This window comes from Aphelocoma coerulescens, chromosome 2 (genome assembly GCF_041296385.1).
Source record: "Aphelocoma coerulescens isolate FSJ_1873_10779 chromosome 2, UR_Acoe_1.0, whole genome shotgun sequence".
In the NCBI taxonomy this organism is placed as follows: Eukaryota; Metazoa; Chordata; class Aves; order Passeriformes; family Corvidae; genus Aphelocoma; species Aphelocoma coerulescens.
In genome coordinates this window covers 36,026,452-36,047,688 of record NC_091015.1, presented here as the reverse complement: position 1 = coordinate 36,047,688, position 21,237 = coordinate 36,026,452, and the positions used below count along the sequence as shown (strand labels likewise).

At 36.8% G+C, this 21,237-nt stretch overlaps 1 protein-coding gene across 7 annotated transcripts in view; it reads left to right on the top strand.

Moving 5' to 3' along the window:
• LOC138106437 (thrombospondin type-1 domain-containing protein 7A-like) overlaps positions 1-21,237 on the top strand; it is a 285,545-nt gene that overhangs the window by 244,543 nt on the left and 19,765 nt on the right. For all 7 annotated transcript variants that reach the window (XM_069007028.1, XM_069007027.1, XM_069007030.1 and 4 more), the window contains 5 exons: positions 9,082-9,260; positions 13,812-13,945; positions 14,559-14,712; positions 15,532-15,673; positions 16,150-16,265. In XM_069007028.1, the coding sequence (XP_068863129.1) occupies positions 9,082-9,260; positions 13,812-13,945; positions 14,559-14,712; positions 15,532-15,673; positions 16,150-16,265 (725 nt within the window). The remainder of the gene's footprint in view (positions 1-9,081; positions 9,261-13,811; positions 13,946-14,558; positions 14,713-15,531; positions 15,674-16,149; positions 16,266-21,237) is intronic.

The following is a 21,237-nucleotide window of genomic DNA, read 5'->3' as shown; positions in this document are numbered from 1 at the left end:
GCTTTCCTTTCCAGAAGATCCTGTTATTGACAGGTGTTGTACATACACATAGTATAGGCTTATGTAAAGCTTACCTAATTTATTGTCTGCCTTCAGCATTTTTCCAGGTTTAGCATACTTTTGCAGATGCAAGGGAGCTAGAACAAATAATATAGACTTTTCAATCTAATTTTAGTTTATGTTTACTGCCTTTTCTGAGTAACTGCTTTGTATTCATGGATTACATTCTGATGATTTTTAAAATTTTTTTCGATGTATACAAACTGCTGTTTTGCTAGTTAAATCTTATTTTTATATCTTCCCAGTATTTATTTAAGATGCTTTTGTTGTTATTCTCATGTCCTTGTTGTGTGACAGTTCTTCAGTTTGGCTTCTTCTCTAGGTTTCTGTGTGCTCTTTGTTTTGTTTTGGTTTGGTTTTTTCTCTTTAAGAACAAACATAAAAGCTGTATTATGCCAAATCAACAAGGGACTTCTGTGGTATCACAATAGTACCCCACCTGCTGGAAAATAAAAGTGCCTTGTAGCTTCCCATCAATCTGCATTTTACTTTTCAAGCAGAACTTGACACATAATTCAATCTTGCTTGGATTATTTTTGTAAATTTTAACATAGATGCTTATTTTCCTACAGCTATACTTTTTCACTCAGTTTGTGACTGATTTTTCACTGGATTTTTCACTACTTGTATAACTGATCCAAAGTGTCATCAGGTTTTTCTGCTATGTTTTCTGTTTTACTCAGAAATGTGTTTTACTCTTAGTTCCTGTGGGTCTGTTACTTCTTTTCCAAGTAAAATATTATGTAATTGCAGTTTTTATAGGATATGATTTGGTGAATTAGCTTGCACTAGGAGAGAAAACAAGACCAACATTTAAGGGAAGATGTTTCCTGTCTGGTATCCAACTTTTACTTGAACTTTTGTTGTCTTCTGACACTATGAAATCCTGAGGTGGGAAATGGAGATAACTGAACTTCTTCAGCTGTGCAAACAACCCCTAAATCTGACAAGAGGGATAAACTGCACCCACACTGATGTTATTAAAACATCACAAGATATGTTATGTGATATATTCAAATGACACAAGAAACTCAAATTGTGAGACTTTCAAAAGTTATAAGTAAATATTGCAATGTAAATTTATGAAACCATGAAGAGGTTGGTGTTGCAAGTCTTGTTGTTTTGAGTGGACAGAATGAGAAGACAGACCTGCTCTGCTGTACCCAAAAATTCATAAGCTGTTTGTTTTGCAAAATGTTGTGTGCTTATCATCACAATTCAGTTAATTTATTCAGAAAAGGAAAGGTAAACAGGAGCAGAAGAATAAATACTTCAGGGCTGTTTTTCCTGCTTGACAAATCTCATGTTCAAAATATTTGAGAAGAGTTAACTAACAGACTGTTTCAGAGACACCAAGGAGATAAGGACAGATGTGACACAAGGAACACCCTAAATTAGTATAGCCATCAGAGGATTCCTGTGTTAGTTTTTGAAATTTTGGGTGCAGTTAGAATGCCCCAAGTACAAACAAGTTTCTCAAAAAGACAGGAGTGGCTGTAAAAGAAAAGTAACGACAAAATATAATTAACTAAATCTGTTTTTACTGCTAGGTGAGAATGCTGGGAAGCAGAGGGCAGAAGTCCTTCTGCAGAGGGTCTTTAGCTTTCTGTAGCTTAAGAGGTGCTTCAAAAAACCCCCAAACAAACAGCTGAAAGTAGACCTAAGTTTCATCTGCAGAGAGACAAGGTGCTTTGTTTTTTCCTTTCTTTCTTTTTTCATCTGTGATATATATGCCAAACATTTTGACTTTTATTTTCAAAATATTTTGTTTCAAATTTGAGTTAAATTTATTGATAAGAGTTTACACTATTCAGCAGCCATTTGAAATATTCTGCCACTGGTATTTTTTGGCCATTCCAGTTCTGCAGAGTGTGGGCAAGAACTAATAGCTTCCAGTTGTCAGCAGATGTGCTGACATCAGCTAAGAGTGGTAACTGAGCTGTTGTTTACCTGTTTCCCTTAATGGAAGACACATAAATTGCCCTTTCTCTGCTTCCTGCTTTTCTTCAATACTACATAGGTAATTTTATTGGAGAAATATTAAAACATATACTTAATTTGTTAGTCAAGTGTGAAAGGTTTTCTTCAATTAGAAAAGCAGCAGTTATTTTTCATAGCTTTATCGCTGTCATCACTAGTGTACTAGAGTTCTGTGGATAATGACGTGTCTGCCAACAATCTGTTTCCATGCATTTATGAAAAAAATTGAGAGAGATTCTCTTCATTTTACCTTTAAACTGTACCTTGGAATTTTCATGACAAAAAATTAAAAGCAAGCCGCTGTCATGCTTATGAACTACACTATTTACTCTTCAGTATTTAGTTTTTCTCCATCATATATCAGTTATGAATCATGACCCACATAAGCTGAGCAGTGGTTGTGTGTGTGTGTGCCTACTGAAGGCAAGCAGAGCCGCATGGCAGACAGATGCAGCATTTTTATATAGGTCGTATTACCCTTCTTAATTCAAGTCCGTTTACTGTTAAGACCTTAGGCACAGTCAAGCAGTCAGGATAGTTTGTCTGCTGCCTTATTAGTGTGAGATTATTTCCCCCTTTAGCATTAATTAAATGAGATGCATTGATTTGTGCTGACTCTACAAAGCCCTCTGTGGCTACAAGGCTTATGTGGAGGATTAGAGAGAAATATCTGCGTATCAGTGAATACTTTTGCAACAGCTGCTAAGAGTATCAATGTGAATTGAGGAATTTTGTATTTAATTGCTTATATGTGCAATAAAATAAAATTTTGTATGATATAACAGTCTGTACAGTCCAAGATCTGTTACAGCTTGCTTTATCCACTTCTATTAGGATTTTAAAAATCTGTTTCTTTCACTCTCAGTATTCTAACCTGAAGCAATGCAAATTTATCAAGAAAAAAAAAATTGGTGCTAAAATTTAATTAAGGCTTTCTGTTGAATGTTTATTCAAAAGTAAATATATTTCCCATAGGAAGTTCTAATCTAGTGTGGTACTAAGCCTAGGTTCTCAAATAGTTATTAAGATACTTTGCTGCTTCATAGCTTATATATTTTCTCGTATTTTTTAAAATATGTGCATTTATGTTGTGTGTTCTCTAGGAATATGCTACCTATTGATCTGCTCCAGAAGGCCTACCTTAGGCCTTTGAATGCTGATGCCACCACATCTGCTTTGCCAACAGGATATCAGTCTTAAAGCAGTCCTCCATCAATTCAAAGACCTGTAGTTAGTTCACCAGAGAAAGAATTACTGATGCAGGAGATAGTTAAGCATGAACAATTGCTCTCAGATTTTGAGGCTGTGAAGGGTAATCCTGAAAAAAAATCTTATGGTGTTCAATCTATCCATGGCTCAGCAGAAATATGAATAGTCTCTAGAAATATATATCTTCTGTTACAAATGAAATGCAAATACTTGTATATTTCTTTGTCCTGGAAGATGAGATCCATGAACTTTGTATTTCCTGGGAAAAAAAAAAAATCTATGAGAAGAACATAAACCATTTTGACATTGCAGGTTTTTTTCTTTGAAACATAGCATGGCATTTAATCATGAAAGCAGGAGCATAACTTTGTCAGTCCTAGGGACAAAAGTTCATGTAAACATTTTGTAAGATGTTTATGTTTGCACCCTTCAACTGGAGTAGTCAGTCTGTTCCTACACATTGCACATGCAGTTTGTGGGGAAAAGTCTTATATCCACCTACTTATCCTGCTTTGTCATTAGAGAAAACGTGAAGTCCATTAAAGTCCTCCCTTATAAATTATCCATCACATCTGTTAATGAGTTTGCTCTAGGAGTCCAGATTTTATAGCCAATTAGCAATGGGACAGTAAACTTTTCCCTTTTACTAATGAGTTCAGTTCATGCTCCTAGTGGCTCAAAGCCATTTGTTAAATTGTGGTTCAATAATCTTTAATGATAGAATAGCCATGTTCTCAGTCATAACAGACAACTGCCCATTTCACAGTCTTATAGGAGCTGAAATAATTGAGAAACTACTGCCCTGGGACCAGACATAGGCCCCTAGATACAGGCAACTCTTTCCAACACCTCTCTGGACCATGGAGGGCCTGTACCCTGTACTGCAGTACACCAAGGTCTCATCTCTCCAACATCCCTCAGATGTTACAAGAAGGAAGAGATGCAGGAAGCATTCAGTGAAAGACTTCAGTCAGGATGATAAACAGCAGGCAAACAGTGAACTGCTAATGTCCAGAGAACACATTTCCAGCCTTTACAGTGTTAGTCTTCTCTTTCACTGTCCCTCCCTCACCTTCTCAGCTCTTCTTCATAGACATTTCACTGCTCCCATTCTTTCCTTCTCTCTACATGTTGTATTTTACCGTGGTGATTTCTTGCTTGTTCTTTAAACCTCAGAGCTCTGGTATGACTTTTGGTGCAATTATATCAACCAACCAGTCTGTGTGATATAATTGGATGATATTCCACCATACAGATGCTTACCCACACACTAGAGGCTTGTTTCTGTAATAAGGTTCTATACTAACACACACACAAGGTTTGTCCAACACAAGTGGTACCTTTTCAAGGATGATTTCATCAGACTGAAAACAATACTGAAAATTAAAACATGGCTCATTCATATCCTTTTCATGTCAGCCACTATGTATCTCCATCACCAGTGCCATTTGCATGTAGTATTTCTGGTTTCTGCATTTCAGTATTTTTTTAACATATTTTTTCTGTACTACACCATACTGTCTTCTCACTTGCTAAAATTTTTGCAGTGTGAACAAGGTTGACAAATACAAACATCTGAAATTTAAAACAAACAAACAAACAAACAAAAATTTAAAAAAAAGTATAAACTTTTCAAAGTTCCTGAACATCTGCTTTCTTGGATTTGAGGGAGGATTGCTATGAAGTTATGGAGATAATCACCCTAAAAGATATGCTGACTTCATACACAAAGAAAGGCATCTGAGGTGATGACAAGTTCAGAGAAGCTTTTCCTGGAAAGTACCATTTGATAGGTAGTAAGTGGAGTGGAACAAGTAATTTGCAGCAAGTAATTTATTTTTTTAATTCACTCTTCTTTCTTGACAAAAGTGATATCTGTAAGCAATTTGAAGTCTGCTTCTGCCTCTGTTCTAAGGGAATCCAGTAGCATAGCTAAATGCTAAATAGTCTGTTGGGCAAAATATTGAGGCCACTGAGAAGAAATGTGCCAAGGGATGAATATGCCAAAAACTTTTTGATGTCAGATAAAGCAAGGTCATTTTCATTCTGCATACTAATTACATATGGAATTCAAATCAGAGGGCACAGTGTTTGTATTTCTTCCCTTTGTCTTCTATTTTGAATTGTGAGAACATTCTTCGTTACATTTCACTGTCTGGACAGAGGATACCAGAGTAAGCTCTTGAGAGCATTTTGTTCTGTTTGTGCTTCACCAAGATATTACTCTTGGCAGGATGTTTATTTCTTTTCTCCTCTTTCTTTATTTTCTATCCCTATGCAGTATCTCCTTACAATTCTCTTGACTTTATGTTCTGAGCCATTTATTTCCTCTTCTCTCTCCATGTCTTTTCTTACCCTTTCCTCTATTCTTCCTTAGTCTGTCTTTTGTTTTGCATCTCCTCTGTTGTTTTGAATTCTGACTCTTTGCCATGAAAAACAACTTCATAAAATCATAGAATATCCTGAGTTAGAAGGGACCCACAAGGATCACCGAAATCGAACTCCTGGCCCTGCACAGGACACCCCAAGAGTCACACCATGTGACTGAGAGCATTGTCCAAACACTTCTTGAACTCTCTCAGACTTGGTGCTGTGACCACTTCCCTGTCCTTCACTTACTTATTTTCTTTTCCTTCTGTTTGGAGAAGCTGTGACATTCCTTTGTGGACACCTTAACAGTGTTCTCAGTATACCAGTGGTTAGGAGTTTTTTAATGCTTGTCTTGCATCTTATAAAATAGTAAGTGTTTTTCTCTCTGCTCTCCAAAAATGTTCCGTGCTTCCAGGATCACCAAACCTTCCTACCTTGTTAGAGCCCCGTTTTGATGCTTTCGTTGATTGACTCCATTCTTGTTCTCTTCTAAACATGTCTTTCCCATTCTTCTTGTTCAACTATTTAACTTTCATATGTGGAGTTTAAGTCTTGAAGCTTTTCTGAGAAAATAGGAAAGAGGGAGAGGAGACCATCATAGGCCAGATATCATGGAGATGGCATAGGAAAGAGCTGTATGGTGAGCCGAAGCTATTTCATTAAGCTTGCCGGATTAAGGACCCAGAATAAGATTGCAGTTCAGTATCTTTTGATTATACAGTGTGTGGGTAGTGTCATCTGGACCACTGCATCCTCTACAAAATGCATTAACATACCAGCAAGGTTGCAGTTTTCCATTCTATAACTCTGAGACTCCATATCTGTAATATGGTGCTATTCTGGCCTTTTTGCATTCTATGGTAAGGCAGATTTGGTGGCTGACTTCAATGTAAATATTTTGTAGATAGTATAAAGGTTGCTCTAGTGATATGGTTTCATTTGATATTTTATGGAATCACTTGGAATACAGCTCAATGTAATTAATTGCATATATTGTAATGTATTTGATACAACTTCTATCTGCAAGATTCTAAACATATTGTTAAACTTTTTGCCGTTGTCTGGATGAACTGAAGGGGAAAAGAAAAAAGAGTTTCTAATTTGTCAATTATTTTAGTTTAGTGTGTTCCACACAGGCTCCTTTTGGTATGCTATGAAGTATTATCAAAGTCCCAAAATACCATGGTATCCTGGAGAAGATCTTGGCAAAGATTAGGAAGATCACTTTGATAGTTAAGACAAACTCAGAGGTCTATGGAATTCCTGAAAACAAAGTCTTCCTGAAGCAGCCTGTACCAATTTAAAGTTACCTACTTAAGGATGTACAATATATTTAAAACAGCTTGAATTTGGGTTTTTCAGACCTTAATTACCAGAGACAGAAATTGAACAAATGGTAAATGTATAATTGTGCTATAGTAGAAAGGTTCCTCCAGAAAAAAAACCTATTTAGAAGTTATGTTGAAGGTAAAAGCAGCACTTCAGAATCACAAGAAATTTCATAGAGCAATAAAATCTTCACTTAGTTCTATCAGACATTAAATATCACTAAACATTTATTGTTTGAAGGGAGTTATTTTTCTTAACTTGCTTTGGGTATTTTTTTCCATTTTCCCTCAGTAGCTTCCTGATTGAATGAGTCCATGGTTTTGTATAGCACCTGAGAGGGCCAGTTGAAAGTTCATTTTTGGTGAAGATACAGACTTTGGTATTTATGCAATCAAAGTTCAGTGTAGGATAGAGCTCTGAGATAGGGTGCATCAGATTTGTAGGACTCACAGATGTCAGGGAAGGTGAGATGTAGTCAATTTTGCATCTACTACTGCGGGGCAATCTATGTCAGCACCTCTGATATGCAGGGATGCGATCTTCAAAAATGTATTTTGTCTAACAGTGTCCCTTTTATATAATATCACTGAACTGGTTGATCAAATGGCAACAGATATTTAATAAATATGCTTGTAATTCAAGCTAATAACATTCCATATATATAATAAGTATTTTAAGGAAGATACATTTGGTGAGCAGTAGTTTCAAGGCGCTCAAGTCTAGAATGTGCTCTGGACTTCTAAACAGAGTAAAACCATACATGTAAAAACCATCACCAGAATATGACCATAAAATACTCTGAATGCTACTGTAGGTCTTTAAAAAACTTTCTTTTCTTTATATCTAAAATAAATTAACTAGATTAGCTATTAAAACAAATTAACTCTATCTAAAACAACAAATTAACTAGAAATAGGTATACAGAATTAAAATCTTAAGTGTTTTGATTATTTACAAACCTTGAGATTGGTTGCTATTGGTTGCTTTTAGAAGAGAAAGAGCAAGTTTACTCAGAAGCATAGGTTAAAACCAGTTCAGCTCTGATGAAAAGACTGCTTTTGAATTTAAAAATGTAAATATATCTGACAAACAATTGGAACATTTGAAGCCTAACAAACTGTGCCAATCTTTTGAGAATTATCTTAGCCAAGTACATGCCAATTTTCCAACTTCCAATATTTCATTAAATATTTTAATTAAATATTTTAATACAATTTTAAATGCACCAAGTTTTTTAATCTGTAAAGTGAATATTTGCTAATGGTACTTTGCAGATCTGATAGAGGAAAGGGGATAAGAGAGTTCAGGATATAGTTATAGTAAAAATGCAATAAAGGCCAGCCTTTTATTTGATGTATTATAGCTTCTCCCTTAAATATTGGAATAAATTACACATATTGTATAGCTATGGCATATGTTGCTTTTGAGAGAGACATTTTCACTTATTCAGTGAATTGAGGCCTCATGTTACTCCCTGCAGACCATGTCATACCCCCTTCCAACCTCTCTGGACCGATGACTTATCCAAACCAAACATCTGCTTTTCCATTCAGTGTAATTATTCAGTATGCTACTGGGGGCAGATGGTTGTTAATCGGCAGATCATTAACGTGGCAGGCTACTCTCTCTTTCTAGCCTTAGAAAGGTCACAAGGTGTTAAGTTCCCTTGCTCCAGGCTGGCAAGATGCATTTCTTCTCAGTTGGATTTTTGGTGTATAACTACAGTTGAATTACTTGATACAGTTGTGGAGTATCTTTAATTAAACATTTTTTTCCTTTAAAAAATTACATATCATTTATACAGAGTAAGAACAATGCCGCCAAGAGATGGTTAGTGTCAATTACACCATAGCTGTCAGAAAGTTTGAATGCTGAAATCTGGAGAGTGTGAATCCTAATCAGATGGGATGATGAGCAGTGAGGATGCTCAGCTGCTGTTCTAAAACAGTCTCCAGCTATATGTGTCAATTTTCTGCAGAATTTAATTTAGCCCTAATGATGAAGAAATCTCTCTATTCACACAGTCCTGTCAAGCCAAACTTTGGAGAATCTAAATGAAGTAGACGAGGGCTTCAGGGAGAAATGGCAAACTGACATGCTGAAGAGATTTCCCTTCCTTTTCCATTCATACAGGGTATATTGAGGAAGCCTGTATTATTCCATGTCCCTCAGACTGCAAGCTCAGTGAGTGGTCCAACTGGTCTCGCTGCAGTAAATCCTGTGGGAGTGGGGTAAAGGTTCGGTCTAAATGGCTCCGTGAAAAACCCTACAATGGTGGAAGACCATGTCCAAAGCTAGATCACGTCAATCAGGTAATTTGATTTATATTTACATTATTGATATACCTTTTTCCATATCTCAGATAACCCTTTTGTCTGTATTTTTTGTTGATGAAGAAAAAGGGTATAGCATACGAGGCAGATAGAGGTAGAAGGAATATGTGTTGTTTTAGAGTTCCACAGCAAAGGAATTACCTTCATTACTTCCTCATCTGCAAGAATTTTGCTTATTTTCTGAACTGCAGATTGGAGACAATAAAACATGCAGATTTGGAAGAGTGTGTTTCTGAAGATCTCTTACCTGAAGAGATTCTCCAAGAAAGATGGAGAGAAACTTTGCACAGGGGTGTGTAGTGACAGGACAAGGGGGAATGACTTCAAACCGAGAGTAGATTTGGATTAGATATTAGGAAGAAATTCTTCACTCAGAGGTTGGTAAGGCACTGGAATGGGTTGTGCATAGAAGTTGTGAATACCCCATCCCTGGAAATGTTCAAGGCCAGGTTGGATGGGGGTCTGAGCAAACTGGTCCAGTGGAAGGTCCCTGCCCATGGCAGGGGGCTTGGAATTAGATGATCTTTTAGGTCCCTTCTAACCTAATTCTGTGATTCGGTGACAGGGGGTAAAAATGTCTCATTTCAGTTGCTCAAACTGGCAAGATTTTTTGTGTCACTTCCTGACTATCTTGCATCAGAAAACAAAACTCTCAAACAATATCATCCCAGTGTCCCTTAGTGGGTTCTCATCAAGCTGGACCTTGACCTTCTTGGGTATGCTTGCCCTGGCAGTGCATTTCCAGTCACAAATGCACTTCTGAAGTCAGTCTCCCAGTTGTCCCACAAACTGTACTTGATATTGCAATAAGGAGAAGTCTGACCACACAGTCCGGATTCTCTTCAAGTGAAACTAAGCCATAAAATGTGATCCAAGAGCACCCTGGGAGTGCTTGGATGCTTGGACCACTAATAAGCATTTAGTCTTTGGGACCAAGTCTAGCACTAGCCAAAGTTAAACTCCTGAAGCTTCTTTCCTTGGAGAGTTTTAGAAAGGAAAAACATTCCTTGTCAATTAACTTATGCTCTTCAAAGTTGATTTATATTCATATTACTGTTGAATTTAATTTAGTCTGCAGAGGCATATTAAACAACCACATGGTCTTTTCTGTAAATATTCAAAGATTTTTTAAAAATGTGCTCTCAATTTACATTTGAATAAAAATGCATGTACTTAATATTATCCTATTGACATTTTGCTAACACAAAATGAAATGGCTTGTTGATCTAATTTTCTACTTTAGGGGATGTAATTATTTCTAATTTAGAAAATCATAAGTGTTAAACTGCAGCTAATAAACTAAGTTTGTGATCTACTTTAACGAAATACAAACTATAATGCGGGTTGCTGGATTTGGGTCAGCATGTAAATATGCTTTAAATTAGGAGGAACGTGTTTCAATAGGAGCAAATTATAGTCTATACAAAAGTCTGTTTCCTTCTTTAATATTCATGTAGTACATAATAGGCTTGTATTTTTCTGCATCAAAGGTGATTTTGCTGGAGGTCTGTTCATCACGTTTATGCAACACTATTGCCCTCTGCCGGTACTTTGACTCATTTGATTTGTGGTTACATGATACTTGCCAAATAATAGTAGATGATTCAAAGTATAATTATTGTATAAATAAAATGGAAATATAGTATTTTCATGAGAAGGACATTCCACAGATAATATAAGGATGTTGAAGAATACAGAGTCTGTATTTTTCATTTTTGAATATATTTCCTGTCATTTCAGAAACATGCAAAGAAATACACAGTCATTCCAATTCTGAATTAATTATTTAAACTAAATATGATCCACCATTCAGCTGGAAAAGTACTGACTTTTCAGAGTGTCCATTTCAATCATTAAATATGTGGTTTAGTTACATATTTATTACATATATATGTAACATGTTTATTTGCACACAAATGGCCCATAGAGGTAAGATTGCATCTTTGGTGCCCACAACTACGTGGACTATGATTTACAGAGGGACTATGCTGTAAGATGCCATCTAGGAATTATGACCCTGGGGAAAGACTACAACATGTCTAGCCCAGGGAACAGGAGATGTGAGGGGAATGCTGGCAGTCTGCTAGTAAATACATAAAGGGCTGCTGCAAAGAAAGAGGAAATAATCCATTTTCCATGGACATCATGGATAGGATAAAAAGCAGAGAGCTTACACTGCTGCCAGCAGATTTGGGTTAAGCCTTGGGAAAACTTTCTAAAAGTAAGGCTAGGGAAACACTGAAATAAAATGCTTAAGACCTTCTTAAGAAGCCATTCAATGTCTCTGAGGGCTGACATGTGTGCCTGTAATTTGAGGAAGGACTGAGCACAGTGAAAGCTGGATGTGTCACTCAGTGTCTTTCCTCCTGGGCCGTGCATGCCAGGGTGGCTCCCAAGCCACACTCCAACTGGATAAAGCTTGCTCAGTACTGCCTTCATTAGGCTGAAAGACATCATAATTGCAGTAATACCAGAGTCAGGTTTGATATAAAATCATGTCAATGGCCATCAGATGATTTCAAATTAAGAGACTAATCTGAGACTGTTAGAGAAATTAAGGACATCAGTCTTTTCATTGATTCCAGGCATTATTTTTCCCCTTATCAGGAGCAGGATAGGTTTGCAAGTCTTATACCACCCAAATTCTGTGGCCTGCAGTCATAGCTACAAAAATGCCAGTAGGATCAGGAGAACACCACTAATATGTGCAATGCAATATAGAGTTCTCTTCTAGCTTTCTTTCAAGATATCCAAATTTTATGTTACTGCAAAAGCTGTTGAGTGTGTGGGGTTTATGTATTTCTTCTTATGCTAACCAGGGTCAGACATATAGACATTTCCCTGAATTAAGGCTTCCCTATTCTCATTTTGGAAATTCTGGAGAAAAATTCTAAAGAACAAATTTTCAGCCGAGTCCAGTACCTTCCTTAACATGCATTTTCACCACCCAATTTTATGTCTTTTATTGTTTATGTAGTTCACAGAAGGCCCAAGTATGCTGGCTATGCTGGTGGTCTTGTGCATGGGCTGATGAGCTGCATAGTGATAGGATATCAGACCCTACACATTTAGCATTCAAGGAATTATATTTTCTGGGATTGGTGGTATTTTGTTGCAGGTTAACTATCAAAACATCAGCCCTGTTTTTATATGCAAGCAGTGTTGCTGAAAGGAAATCAAGGACTTGTTTAAGACAAGTCTTAGATTGTCCAGCAGTTTTAGTTGTGCTGACTTGATACGTAGAATGATATGTCAAATTAGCTGGTATAATTTCAAGGCAATGGGCTTTAAGTAATTTTTGCATAATTAAGAATTCCATGAAGGATTTAGGAACTTTGGAAGGATGAGAACTTCCAGTTCCATTTATTCCTTTGAATTTATTCCACTTAATGCTGTTAGAAGAATTTCAATTAATAGAGAAGACCAGTGTCATCCAAAAACACTGAGGATTTTCTCATATCTAAGGGAAACTGGATTCCCTACTGTGTGAAGGTGTGGTGCTCATTACAGGCAAAAAAGGAAAACAGTTCTACTATCTAACATGGAAAGAGACTAGGTAATACACAGTTTCTTCCCACCAGTTGTGATTTATCAAAGTTGTTTTCTTCCAAGGGCAAATTTTTGCAAATTACCTTTTGACAGCAAAGGAGATCCAAGAGAAAAAATTGATGCCTTTTGCTTTGCAGAGGAACAGAATATTGTCTATAATAAAAGCAAAATTGATGCCATTTAAATACCTATGCTTCACTCTCATAATTCTAACTTTTTCTCTTTATTTTTTTTTTCTTTGGGTTCATGAAAATACTTTCTTCAGGCACAGGTAAGAGTTTCTAAAATGGAGATATAAGCTTGACATGTTCTTCCTGATTGTGTCTATTTTGTCTGTCTCTTTTTTTGTAGTGTGTTTGAGTCAGTACATGGAACACTGTAGAAATTGCTATATGACAGGCCATTTAAAAATTTTTATTCAAATCTAAACATAATACTAATGCTGGTACACAAATTTATTAGAGAGATTTTAAGCGTACACAATGAATAAATAAAGTGAATCAATATATATTGGTATAATTTCTCTTGAGGTCACCTCTCCTTAGAAATACAAAAATTCCACAACTAATAACTGGGATAATAATATAATAATAGTGGGATGGAATCATGGAGAAGAGATGTGAAGGATAGAGGTAAAGTGCTAGAAGAGTTTTAACAACATTTTTTAAAAAGTTATACTCATGAGCTACCCTAGTTACAGGCTTTATGTTTGTCATGTTGATGTTTTCAGTGGAAATGGCACAGCATGGGCTTAGTGGCAGAGAAAACCAGAGAATCCATTATTCAATAGCTTCTGTCTTTTTGCTATATCAATAGTTTTCTGTCAAGTATTTTATCTGTTTTATTACTATGGTGTCTAAATCAGCAAGTTCTTATTTGTTATTGTTACCAAAAAGAGCATTAAGTCTTTTTTTGTATGATCACTTTTGCATGTTTATCTTACTTGTGTGCACCAAAACTGACACTAAATGTGTATTCCAGGTGTATGAGGTGGTTCCCTGCCACAGTGACTGCAGCCAGTACATATGGGTTACTGAGCCCTGGAGTGTCTGCAAGGTGACCAATGTGGACTTAAAAGAGAATTGTGGAGAAGGTGTGCAAACAAGGAAAGTCAGGTAAAACAATATTGCTCTTCCTTCACTTTTAAGAACCTTCACTTTCAGTTTTGGCTGTACTTAATTTGACATAATTCTATGTTATGCCTGGTGTTGAGTTCAGACCTGGACCCTGGCTGATAGAATAGATTCAGAGAGTGCAATACAACTCTGTCTACTGGTTATAGATATAGACCTTGATTCCTAATTTAATCCATTGGTAATTAAAAGGCATCTATTTAAATTAAGGATTAATACTAAGAATATAAAATTTTTGAAATTTCAGTAGTGCTGGATTTAAAGTTATCAGCTGAAGTATGCATAAAATAAATCTAAACTATAGATGATTTGCTTTATTCTGGCTTAGAGGTAAGCTAATGTCAAGCAAATCACCTGCCCAGGGGCTCTCAGCAAATCACTGGTAGGGGCTGTCTAAATTACGTGCATGCCTTTATGTGGCTGTTGTCTGTAAAAACAAGGATTATTTTTGGCTTTTCAGCTTTTCTTGGATATTCATAGATCAGTACTTATTTCTATGTGCTGATAAAATGTTAAACTGCCTCAGATTACTGTAGAACACATACCATACAAAATCCAAGGCAAATGCAGTTTATGTGCAGTTCTCTTTTTCCAGGTGCATGCTAAACACTGTGGATGGTCCTTCTGACACAGTAGAAGACTATCTGTGTGATCCTGAAGAGATGCCACTTGGTGCTAGAAAATGCACGTTGCCATGTCCAGAGGACTGTGTTATGTCTGAGTGGGGATCATGGTCTCAGTGTTCTTTGGTAAGAAGTATACTGAAGTGTCACATTTATAGTTTTGGGAGGATACTTTAGAAGTGTATGTATTATGTGTTTTCCAAAGATGTTGAACTGATTACACATGTAAGTATCTATATGTAGTGTCATCTTTAGGGCTGTTTTCCATTGGCTGAAATTAAAGTGTGACAGTATTTTCCATTAAGCTATATTGCTCCAGAACACAGACTAAAATGTTCCCAATCGCCACCCTTCCCAGTGTGGGGGGCCTTCCGTGTGGTGGAATAGCTTTGGCAGTGGCTTTTGAATCTGTCTTTGAGCCTAGCTCTGAGCCTCTCCTTAGTGATACCGTCACTGAACTAAAAATGTCACTATCCTGGTACAAGTAAAGTTTGTAGATCAAGACTGAGCATAGAAAGGTAATTTTGGGTCTCCTCTTCCCTTCCTTCCTGACAGCAATTTTAAAAAGAAATGTCAAAAAAACTTAAAAAATAGAATTGTCTCAGTATTGAGGCTTTGGTGCACTACATTATAGCATTTGGAAAGTGAGCATCCTCTTTATGAGTGGAATAGTTCCAAAGCACTAGCACTGAAATATGCACTAGTTGGGAAAATAGAGAGGTGTTACCAGGTTAAAGATATTTCCCTTTGGGTGGTACCAAGGTGAAAGAGCAGACTAAATTGTCTCTGAAATAACAAGGAAAGGGTTTCTCTTATACAGTAGCATGAACCTGTTATTTTTAATTTGTGTTTTGTGAAGGGATTGCTTGAAAGGTTGTTGTAATGCTGCATAAAAAGGTATCAGGGTGCCAAAATGTCTAAGCTTTTTCCAACCTTACTTTCAAGCCATGCAATGGAAGTTGTGTCCGTGAAAGGTCAGCTGAATCCCTAAGACAACCAGATGATGGAAAGCCTTGTCCTGCTGCCTCCGAGACAGAAGCCTGCACTTTGAACAAGAACTGCTACCACTATGACTACAACGTGACAGGTATTTGTGTTATTATGCTCTAGTGACAGCCTGGTATTGCATCTTACAGTTCACTTCCATTGACCTTACAGTATGGATTTTTCTGCTTTCTGTTCTTACCCAGAGGCAGCTGTGGAACTGGTACTGAAAACTGACTCAGGCCATTTGATCCAGATAATATATTACATAGAGAATTTGCAGGTGAAATGGGCATGCTGTAACTCCAGGAAAAGTATTTCTCATATCATTTTGTGATTTACTCAAAGTCCATACAGACAAAACCAAATAGGAACTTTTCAGGAAGGTACCGTGGCATTGACTATTTGCAGTAAAGGTCACTGTTTCACGAAAAGGTGTAGCAGCTGGGCTCTGTGAGCCTTTGCATGTGTAAAATTTGCTTGTAAGGATTATTTTAGGCCTTTAGAATTAGGTGGGAGACTGGATCATTATGAATTTTATCTGAAAGTCTGCAAGGCTAATGAATTCCTCCTTTGCAGACTGGAGCACGTGTCAGCTCAGTGAGAAGGCTGTCTGTGGCAGTGGTATCAAAACACGGATGCTCGACTGTGTTCGCAGTGATGGCAAATCGGTTGACCTGAAATACTGTGAAGAGGTGAGTGGGTACCTCTGAGTAAGCTCCCTTCTAATGGTGCTAATTAATAATGAGCCAACTGAGCTGTATGGCATCTTTACCAGATGTTTTGCAACACTATTCATGGATTGTTAAGTACCTCTGAAATGAACTGAGCCATCAACTGATTTTTATACTATTTCTTTTGGTTACCTTTAAGTGCCTCTGTGAACATATGCTAATTTTTATGTCCTGAAGGAAATTACTTAGAAACAATAATTAATAAAGTAGAATAAAGGGAATAAATCTCAATCAGAATACTAATCATAATTCTAATTTGATGCAACTTCTGCATGGAGTCTTGGACACCTGCCAGTATCAATCATTTACTCAATGTGTTGGAAAATATTTCTCAAGTATCATTCTGCAGCTGGGCTGAATGTTAACTTCTTTTATCCAGCTGTGTGATGCAAAAGATACCCAAGCTAGTGTGAAAAAATGTGCAATATGAATGTAATATTAAGTAGGAGCATATATGGAGAACTAGCTAGCAGACAGGAGCCCTTAAGTTTTGAAAGAGCCGTTTTGCAAATATTCAAACTAACCTCCAATTTGACAGCACTGGTTTCCTGAAATTTTGTGTCAGTCTTAAAGCTTTCAGTAGCATGGACATTGTAGTAAGAACAAAAACATGAAGACAACACCAGTACTACATTAAGGGCAATCCTACATGCATTTCTGATGGAAAGTAACTGCACTTGTTTCTACTGCCATTCCCCCACCACCATGACATTAGAAATAAAATTACTTGCAATGGGGGACAAAGGTGGAAAGGCCTCCACAGCAGTTTTGGCACCAACAGCTTTTCTGCAGGACCCTTCTCACAACTAGCTGCTCTTCAGGATGTGCCCATAGAAAAGAGCCTCATCAGAAGTGGAGAGTCAGGAAACTCATCCTTTACTTTGGACTATAGTTTTGTAATTGTGTATCTGAGCTACTTAAACTTCTCCAGTCTCCTCCGACATCCTGGATTGCTGAATCAATAAGTTCTTATCAAAGGCTTTGAGAATTTCAGATGAGACTTACTTCTGTCCCATGTCCTACATAGTTCTTGGGTTTATAATCAAATCTAATAATTTCATAGAATCATAAAATGGTTTGGGTTGGAAGGGATCTTAAAGATCATCACCTTAAATATCAAACCCCCTTCTGTGGGCAGGGTCACCCTTCAGTATAGCAGGATGCTGAAAGCCCCCTCCAACCTTACCTTGAACACTTCCAGGGATGGGGCATCCACAAAAATTATGTCTCAAGAAAAAACTCAGGATATAACTACCTACCATCAAGTTTCTGTGAAGTTAATAAAGCAATGCATTAATACATTATTATTATAATGTTTTAATGTGTCAAGAAAAAGAAAAAAAAGGCCTGCCATTTCTGTCATTTTTGAGAGGCTGATGTAAAATATCCATCCATATAAATATTTCAACAGAAAAAAAAAATTATTTGATTTTACAGGAAAATAGATTTCTTCTACTATAAATCCAAGAAATCATTTCTGTTAAGCAAAGATTTAAAACAACATTTAGAACTGATTACATTTTACACTGGAATCTCATTTCAGAAAACCTCTGGAGTTTTCCTGCATTTAAGAAATGAAAGTTTATTACTCAGAAAATAATTAGAGCAAGAATATAATATCTCAAAAGCTACTTGCTGTAAATGACTGGCCAACAGGCATCTCTGCAGTGGGGTCCTGGATTTATCAACAGCCACCGTGCTACATTCCTATTTGCCCTTTTGATTTGCTAGACCATATAGAGATACATCTTCTTATAGAAAGCTCTGATCCGCTCCCTAGTCACACTGTTAAGACTATTTGTTGAATTATGGATGTGTAAGCAGAAGTCCAATGAGGTCAAAGGCTGATCCAATAACTGAGGAGTAAAACCTGTTAACCTGATTAACAGGGAAGGCAAGCTGTTCAGATCTTAACAGACCCTTCTGTTAAGACTCTAAAGATGTGAAAGCCAGCTCTGTGACCTTCCAGGTCATGAGAGAGTATTCAAGAAATTATCAAAATATGAATACATACTATACACTTCTTACTAATGATCCTTCAGGGAGGGGGTTTCTGCTGTGTTTTTGCATTACAAGGGCAGTGCAGAAACATTAAGTGAAATTCAAAATAAGGTACATGTGGTTGGAAAAGTTAATGAATAGGAGTAATATGAAATAATTTTGTAATGACCTAGCTAATGAATTTTCACTAGGCTATCATAAAACTTTGTACTAGATGTATGAATAAAGATTTGCTTAATTTATGTGTAGGTACATTTACTGGCTTCTGTTTCTTATTATTACATGCAAAGAAGAGAGATCATAGTAGAAAAACCTACACTAATCCCTAAGAAATTGAGACACATAATTGCAAATTCTGAGTTTCTGTATAATATGTGGTTCAAGAAAATAATAAATCCATATATAAAAAAACCCTTCATGCTGAATTTTGTCTATCACCATCTCCAGGTATGAGCATCAGCATAGTTAAATACTAACATTCCATCTGAGTACCAGTGTTCTGATTTCTGCATGCATCCATATGATTTTGTGTTTATTTGAGTCAATCAGCTAAAGAAGGTAGCCAGTCATCCTGATTACTTCCAAGATAAATCAATTTATAGAGCTTATTTCTGAGTCCTGGTTATGTTAATGTAGTTCTCTTCAAACTCTCAAGGCACAGTAATACTGGATTACTTGTTTTCTACTTATCACAGGAACTTGACTTCTCTTTTTTTCTTTAAATTTTTGAAAATCAAAGCACCTAAAGCAAGTTGATCCTGGTCATACTCCTATTTATAGAATTATTTTCATTCATTTGCCTTTAATTAAAGATGAGAAAAGCCTAGAAACCAGCAGTCGTGTCTGCATTAAAAAGTGGATTTTGCTGGTTTATTGGTGAATAGTCTGCTTGTCAGATTACATGATTAACCTCCAGCAGCAGGGTTTAATCTTTGGTGCCAAACATTCCTATAAACAAATACAGATACTTCTTGTGGATCACAGGATTTAAAGAGCATGCTGGTCTGGCAGCCTGCTGCCCCTGACATGTGTGCCCAGGAGCACAGCGCGCACAGGGGTAGCTTTCAGTACTTGCCATTGTTGAGTCAGAAACCACAGCTCATCCAGAACAAAGGCTTTAGGGTAAGGGAGCTACTGAACACCTTTTCAAATATTTTCTAAGCTCTTCAAGTTGAATTGTGGTTCATCAGTTCAAGGAAGGAGAGGGATGAGAAAGGAATACTTGAATACTGTCAAATTGCAGCCTGTCAGTTGTTCCCCAGATCTATTTAAGCAGCACTTCAGTGTCTAAGATATGCAAACAGGAGATCACTGTGGGTAATGGCCTTCAGCTTTCTCCTCTTCACTGTTAATATCTTTTTTGGGCTTTTCCCTCTTGAGCTGCTGAAGTCCAGCTGAGAAATCCAGTCTTGTAAGAGGGAAGTCATATTTCTGTAATTGGCAGGAATCAATTCAGCAGGCTTTAAATCCTTTGCTCAGGAGGTTTGACCCAAATATGGACTTCAAAGAGGGCTCTCTAGCTTCCTAATAATCCAAATTCCAGATTATCCAAAGGTTTCAGGTGTTGTCTGTGTGTGATAGCTGTATATTCAAGGCTACGGTGAACCACTGAGAAAAGCCAAGAACTCACTCTTTGATGTATAAAAGAGAACAGAGGTCTAAATCCTCATTTGTCTCAATAAATGGTACTGCAAATGCAAATTTAAAACTTGGTGAGTCTATCAGAAGGAGACGTTTTCAGTACTTATGGTAGTTTATGGAGCACGTGTTAACGTTGTGCCTAATTATTGCTCTATGCTTGTGTTAGTAGGAAATAGTGGGTTTATCTCCTTTTTAAAGTCTTAACTGCTGGCTTTATATCATTACCCTTTCCAGTCATTAAAATTAATAGGTTTTGAAATGTCTAGTTTGCTTTTTAAAAAACAAAACAAAACAAAACAACTATGTGGGGATTTTTTCTAGTTAAAGGTATTCACAACTGCCTAGGATTCTGAAAGGCCTTAATGATGATCAAGGTCTGCTGGTGAGGTCCAGTGAGGAGGACAGTCCTTTGTGCTGGAAAGCTGTAGATCTGTTCATATTGGCAGGGTTGGTTTTCCATCACATTTTATATCATACACCCTGTAACTGACCTACCCTTTTAACTCAGCTGTGCAGGATGCAGGTGTTATTATTGTTACACTAATCTTTTTGCCATCAGTTGTGTTTCATCTTGCATCATATATTCTCATGTGTTTTTGTGAGAGTATCTCTTTCCTTCCATGAATGGAGAAAATCTGGAGTGTGGTAGTTTATAAGAACATAGAAATGGCTGTCCAAGATCAGACCAAAGGATCATGTAGTCATTGTGCCATGTGCTGAGTTTGATTATAAAACTCCTGCTTCCCTGGGGCATGGCGTTAGGCTGAATCATACCTGGGGAAGAACTGAGTACAGAATTAATTTTCAGGAAAACTTGAGTCTGATTTGCTGGAGAGGATGAAAGTTTGGTAAGAAAGTTTCACAGGTATGTAGGCTTGGCAGAAAGATCTCTGAATGTAGAAACTGAGGATGAGGTAGAAATGGAAGCAAGTTTTGATATAGAGTAAAAGATGTTTTGCTGAAACACTGATCACTGAATAACTGAGAAGGCAAAGGTTAGAGATGAGTTGGAAGGAGATTTTTATGATTAGGACAAAGGTATGGGACTACAAACAAAGACATGTTTTTCACCAAGTAAATAAGTCTCAAGAAGAACATAAGTAAATAGAAAACATGTCTTTACCAAAAAGAGAGATATGGCAGGCAAACAAGAAATGTTGATGTAGGAAGAAGAGAGGTCTGAGAATTTTCCATTGTAAGCTTAAATTGTAACTTACTTACTCTTGTGATTGGATAATAATGACTATAATATGGTGATGGTAGTAGTTATGATAGGCTATAGGCAAATGTA